Below are 7009 nucleotides of genomic sequence, written 5' to 3' on the forward strand. Positions count from 1 at the left end.
CTCCAGAAAAATAAGGTATTCCAATGGTTTCAATGCCTCCTCCACTAAAGTCATCTTTTTATGAGACAGTCTCATTTTTCTTTTTTTTTCCCCTTTCTCATTTTTCTAAAGCAGTTAGCATCTGCAGCTTGAAAACTACAGTGAAGATAATAGAGTTTGCTACCCTTGTTACAGATGGTGAAAATGCACCATATGCACAGATTTGAAATGGGCTGTGAAAGGTTTGAATCTCTCCTCTTCCCCCCCCCCTCTCTCTGTCTCCTAGAAATTATGTTTGTTTTAGTTTCTGACATTTGATTACAGAGAGTGAGATTGCTCAGCCAAGCACACATGGTACATAAAAACTAGTAACTAGAGGAAAATCCTTCAGTAAAACTCTATTATAACTATTACTTTTACATTATTACTACTATTAATCTTATAAAAGTTTACTGATGCTATAAACTTTTATTTCTGAAATCTCAATTTTTAAATAATTTTTTTAAATTTTATATGTATGAGTATTTCCATGCATATATGAATTTTCACCACATATATGCCTGGTACTTGAAGACCTCAGAAGCAGTTTTGGATCCCTTGGAATTGGTGATTTGTGGATGCCATTTGGACAGTGAAAAGGATCCTGGGTACTCTGAATGAGCAGCAAGAGCTCTTAAACATAAAGCTATCTCTCCAGATACTATTTTTAATTGTTCTAACTGACTATCTTCCTCAGCTCTGATTTACTTCATTTATTTTATAGGGGAGGCAGAGGCTTCCATGGCACAACACATCTCTTGGGGTCCTCAGAATTGGCTCTTGCCTTTCAGAATGTAAATTGCAGTGGTAAAACCCGCATTCACACACCAATTCTCCCCACCGGTCTCCTGCTCTGATCACTTAGCTGGTGCTGAATGTTCTGGAGCTCGGGCACTTCTGCTTTTCCCTTGTAGCTTACTAGGTCCATGGTCTATACAAGATAAAACCAACACACACCTTTGAATTTCAGGTGATATTTAATTTTTACTACATGACTATAATTTGTAAATTATTACATAATTCAGGAGTATGATATTTGTATTAAAATAAGTTCTTGTGTTGAATGACCAAGAATCTTCCAGAAGACCCTTCACCAAATGTTCTGGTGTACATGAGAAGCTTGGGTCACCTGAGTCTGAACCATATAACTGCCTCCTCAAGGCGGTACAAAATCCTAGGTGGCTGTCCAGCAGATCTTTCTGTATAGGTTGGAAAATTCCTCTTTCATTAATACCTTACCATGGGAATGGCTCCAAATCTATTGCAATTATAATTCTATTTCAATTCAATAATTTTCAGATGCTAAAAGAGAAAAAATCTTCAATCATGTTCCTGGAAGTCTTTGATAACTGGATACTTCTCAAAGAAGCTCTTGTTCTGCCATAACATCAGCACATAACTCAGATGCAGTTACAAAATAGATTCACAGATGTCTGAAATGCTACCAGATAGCTCGGGAAAGGAAATGCTCAGGTAATCTACCACTTTCATATTTAATATTCTCAGTCTATGCCAGGAAAAACAGATCAGTTGCTTTAAAAACTGCATTAATTCTCCCAATTCACAAACAAAAAGGACTCTCATGAGAATAAAGCCACCAGCATATATTTCCACAGACTTAACACTGTGCAGGAAACACTACCATACTTGGTGTGTTGACTTCACCTTCTTATACAACTAGGGTCTCCATGACACAGGCACATGGCTGTCATATGCTCTAGAAGAGGGGACAGCAGCTCAGCCCTAGACTGCTCATGGTCACACACAGAAGAATTGGCAGATCGTGCATAGTCTGTGAAGAGTCTGGACTCAGAGTTCCCACTTCTCAGTGCTCCCTACAGAACCACATGAAGAGCACTAAGTCTGCAGTAAATAAGCAGAACAAAGAGAGAGACTGCACTAAAATGATTCAGTCCACACAAGCCATGGACACTGTTTAATGTCTCATTTCTACTTATTTGCAATGCTCATTGAACTTCACCAAAGCCTGTAGAGCTCTTTTGTGCCTGGTTATCAACGTGATGCAAATCAAAAACAAATAAGACATTGTCTGTGCCTAAGAAAACTCATATGAAACAGTAGGAAATATATTTTCATGACACATGACAACTTTAATATGTAAGAAGGCTTATAGTCTGATAGGGAACATGAGCTTTGGAACAGCAGAGAGATTGAGCATGGCTTACATGGAGTAATGCTGAACTGTGAAACATGGACACATCATCCTGAGAGTAGCAGATCTCTCATTATCTGAAGTGGATGAGCAAGATAGATTTGTGGTAAGAAACCTTCTTGCTGTTCTCCCTCCACAGTTCCTACCTGCTTCTTTCAGCCTTAAAATGAATAAAATCAGCGATCTGCCCCATTACACTAAAATAAGAAACATTCTTTATTCTGAAGCTGCAATTGGGATCTTAGGCAACAGCTTCCTTCTTCTCTTCCACATCTTCATGTTCATTCGTGGCCAGAGGCCCAGACTCACGGATCCACCCATTGGGCTCTTGTCCCTAATCCACATATTGATGCTGCTAGTCATGAGTTTAGTGGCTACAGACATTTTTATGCCATGGAAGAGATGGGATAGCCCCACGTGCAAACTTGTTTTCTTCTTGTACAGGTGCCTTAGGACCCTCTCTCTTTGTGCCACCAGCATGCTCAGCATCCTCCAGGCCATCACCCTCAGTCCCAGAAGCTCCTATCTGGCAAAGTTCAAACGTAAATCTCCATACCATATGCTAGGTTATCTTCTTTTTCTAAGTATCTTTTATACATTCATTAGCAGTCCCCTTGTAACATATATAGCTGCCACCCCTAATTTGACTTCACCTAATTTTATACACATCACTCAATCTTGTTGTCTTCTGTCCATGAGTTACTATGTCAGGAATGCATTTTATATACTACTAACCCTCAGAGATGCCATCTTTGTATGTTTCATGTTCCTCTCCAGTGTGTACATGGTGATTTTCCTATGGAGACATAAGAAACAGTCCCAGTTTCTCCACAGCAGCAGCCTTTCCCATAAATCATCTCCAGAACAAAGAGCCGTGAAAACCATTCTGTGCCTCATGAGTTTGTTTGTGGTGATGTACACGGTGGACAGCCTTAGCAACTTTTTAAGAACACCAAGTCATGATCTTATGTTGGATTTTATATCAATTTCCATAGGCCATTGCTATGCCGCACTCAGTCCATTTTTGGTTCTCAGTACTGAATCACGTGTCATTCCTGTTTTGAAATGTTATGGTAGGAGAGTAAATATGTGATTATTCGGGAATGGGTAAGTCCCTTTAAAATGGGCTGTTGCACTCAGAGGTATGCACCACATAATCTTCATTTTAAATAAAATTCCGGAGGTGCTTCTTTTTCTTGCTGTTAAGCTTATTTATTGTGATTTATGTGGATCCCAGGGATAAAGCAAAAGGCACATGCCAGAGACCTATGCTTTGGTACTCTCCCATGCATCTTCAGGAGAGAAATGGGAAGCAGACCTCACAAATCATGCCTGGATTACCCATAATATTTAAAAATATTGGGGGTTTGGTTAGGTTTTTGGTTGCTTTCTTGGTGCAAAGATGTTTATTTTTCATTGGGAGTTGGTTACGTGTTACTACTGATCATATTAACAGTGAAAATGAGGTTTGACAGAGGGATGTCTTGCCTTTCCTTTATATTTCTTCCTTTGATTTGGAGACTGGAATTGGAAAAGTGAAGTGGGAATATAGAAATATATAGGGATGATAGGAAAAAAAGTAGATTATCGAATCTACTCTTCAAGTTAAGGCCTTAATTGATTGGTATAAGATTATTTTTAATTCATTGATATAGAATTTTGTGTAAGCATAATTTTGATACATTGGAATAGAATTCAAATTTAAGATTATTCTTCAAAAACATTATATATATAAATATACTCTAATATGAGGTATTTTACCCATACAACTCAAATAGAATTCATGGTTTTTTCCAATACTTTGGAAGTATTGCGGGCTGTTTAGGATAAGTAAGTTACACAACTTAATTGTTAGTTGATGAAATTATAGTCATGTCAATTACTAGTCTTTTTTATCACAAGAATATACATCATAGGTTTAATATACAGATATGAGTCTAGATAGATAAGGGAAGATAGTTAGTTAAGGTCTTCAAAAACCTCAGAAACATACAGAACATGGCATTTTATTATTTTATTTATTTTAAAGGTTCTTTAACAATAAGACAGGTTACCTCCTGGCAACACCCAGCCTACCTCAAATAAGATGATGAGCATCAGTGAACCTCCTTATGGTGATGGCTTCAAATGTGGCAAACCAGCCACTGGGCAAAATGCCTTTGTTTCAGTCACAGAAAGAATTCTGCCTAAAATGGGAAAGCTTGGATATAGGCAGAGTCAACGGCCAAACTCTTCCAAGACAGGGTAAGCAAGTCCTCAAAAGTTCCTTCCTCACAAATATGTCAGTCAGATATACTGGGCCAGAAGGCTGAAGATGATGCTCCAACATTATAGAGAGTTTTGGGTGACTGTTTAGGCATCAAACTATCTCTGTCATTGTTTTTTGGTTTTTGTTTTGTTTTGTTTTTTACTTTGAAAGCTGCCCCCCTGCACTTCCCGTTTACTCAGGTAACTAATTTTATTCCTTTTCAAGTCTTTGATAGGGTTGAAGTCCAGAAATTTAGTTTTACAATTAAGCTAGTTGTTTAGGGGTTAAGATGTTTTTAGGTCTAGATAGAGGTCTCAATTTGATAGAGATGAGATATGATAGATATTGATTTACATTCAGAATTTTAGACTCATCAAGACAGGAAAGACGTTTTCTTCAAGGTTGCCAAATACAAACATCCAAAGCACTATGAATGTACATTAATATAATTCCTGATTGTTTCATGGTTCTTCTTGAGATATATATATATATTCTGTGTGATAATATAAATGTATATGTAAAAACTAAAATAAAATTCAGCAATTAAAAAATACTTTAAAATATCTGATGGCTTATATCATTTAATTCCCTCAGCTATCATTGTTTTGTCAAACTAGGTATATAAACATTTATTATTATAATCACCATATAAACATAAAGCACACACATGCACAGAGAGAAAAAGAGAGGAGGGACAGAGACATACATACAGAGAGACAGAGATAGAGTCTATGTATAAAAAGCAGTCCTCACAATAGATTTAAAATAAAGTGCAGCCTCTCTACAGTGGACTGACACTCAGCTTTAAATGATAAGGGGATTCAGCAAGTGACAGCACATGTTGGTGAGGATGTGGAGAAGAGAGAACACTCCTCCATGGCTGGTGGGAGTGCCAACTTGTACAACCATTTTGGAAATCAATCTGGCACTTTCTCAGAAAATTGGGAATCGTGATACCTCAAGACTCCTGGGCATATACCTGAATGATGCTCAACATAAAACAAGGGCAATTGCTAAAGAATATTCATAGCAGTTTTATTTGTAATAGCCAGAATCTGAAAACAACCTAGATGCCCTTCAACCTAAGAATGGATAAAGAAAATTAGTACATATATGCAATGGAATACTACTTAGCTATTAAAAACAAGGAAATCATGAAATTGCAGGCAAATGAATGGAACTCGAAAAGACTATCCTGAGTCATGTAATCCAGAGCCAGAAGACACGGTATATACTCACTTGTAAGTAGATATTGGTCATATAATACCAGATAGACATATTACAAATCATAGACCTAATGAAGCTAAAATAACAAGGAGGACCCAAAAGATGATGATTAACTCTCAATCAGAAGGGCAAATAAAATAGACATGGGAAGTGGTAGAAGATAGGAAACAGGATGAGAGTCTACCATAGATGTCCTCTGGAAGATTCCACTCAGCAGGGGATAAAAGAAGATGCTGAGACTCACAGCCAATCTTTGAGGTGGAGCACAGGAAGTCTTATGAAGAGGTCAGGGACAGAAGGACCTGGAAGGGTCAATAGCTCTGCAAGGAGACCAATAGATCCAACAAAGCCAGGGAGACCTGCAGAGACTGATTCACCAACAAAAGACCATGCATAGGGAGGACCTAGACCCCATGATCAGATAAAGCCAATTGGCAGCATAGTTTCCATGTAGGTCCCAACATGGGGAGCAGGGACTGACTCTGACATGAACTCTCTTGCCCACAGGTTGATCATTACCCCCTGGTGGGTGGTCTTGCCAGTCCACATAGGAGGATGATTTAGTCAGTCCAGATGAGACTTGAAAGGTTGGGTTCAGAAAGAAGGTAGAAGAGGAGGTCTCCCCATTTCTGATGACTAGGGGAGGGGAGAAGGGAAAGAGGGCATACAAGGCAAACCAGTCCCTGATGGGATGGCTCACACAGATATTTACTGGTGGTTACTACTGACTGAAGTTGCTATGAACACAAGAATGACCATAGGAGTGTGAACCATCAGTAATGAGAACTAGGCGCAGGGAGAGGTAGTGTATGAGAGCCAGTTTATTAAGAACAGAAGACTTTATTCATAGGAGAGTTAAAAGAAATTTTATTCATCAAAGATGTCAGGAGGGATGGAGCATGGGACTAGGAGGAGATGAGGGAGAGGCCTACAATTGGGATATAAAGTGAATAAATTAAAAGTAAATACATTTTAAAAATAAATAACAGAGCCAGGGATGCTGCATGTTTTCCCATGTCGATGGGCATAAAGCTACCATGATGGCTGAAATGAGAGTCTATGAGAATGAAATATGTGTGGATTACTTGGATCAGGAAGAACTAAGAAACTTAAGACCCAGGTATTCCACTCCTTGGAATATACCCAGAAAATGTTGCACCACACAAGGACATATGCTCAACTATGTTCATAACAGCCTTATTCATAACAGCCAGAACCTGGAAACAACCTAATTGTCCCTCAGTACAAGAATGGATAAAGAAACTGTGGTACATTTACACTATGGAATACTATTCAGATATTAAAAACAAGGGAATCCCAAAATTTGTTGACAAATGGATGGA

General features: G+C 38.3%; 1 protein-coding gene across 1 annotated transcript; it reads left to right on the forward strand.

The window, feature by feature from the left end:
- Nucleotides 1-2294: 2294 nt before the first annotated feature.
- LOC311588152 (vomeronasal type-1 receptor 54-like) lies at nt 2295-6178 on the forward strand (the record flags this gene model as incomplete). Its single annotated transcript, XM_084765635.1, has 2 exons — nt 2295-3147; nt 6174-6178. The coding sequence occupies exons 1-2, from the start codon at nt 2358-2360 to the stop codon at nt 6176-6178; spliced, it is 795 nt and encodes a 264-aa protein (XP_084621761.1). The 5' UTR covers nt 2295-2357.
- Nucleotides 6179-7009: the final 831 nt, after the last annotated feature.

Source organism: Acomys minous (assembly GCF_964271855.1).
Source record: "Acomys minous genome assembly, chromosome: 17".
Classification (NCBI taxonomy): Eukaryota; Metazoa; Chordata; class Mammalia; order Rodentia; family Muridae; genus Acomys; species Acomys minous.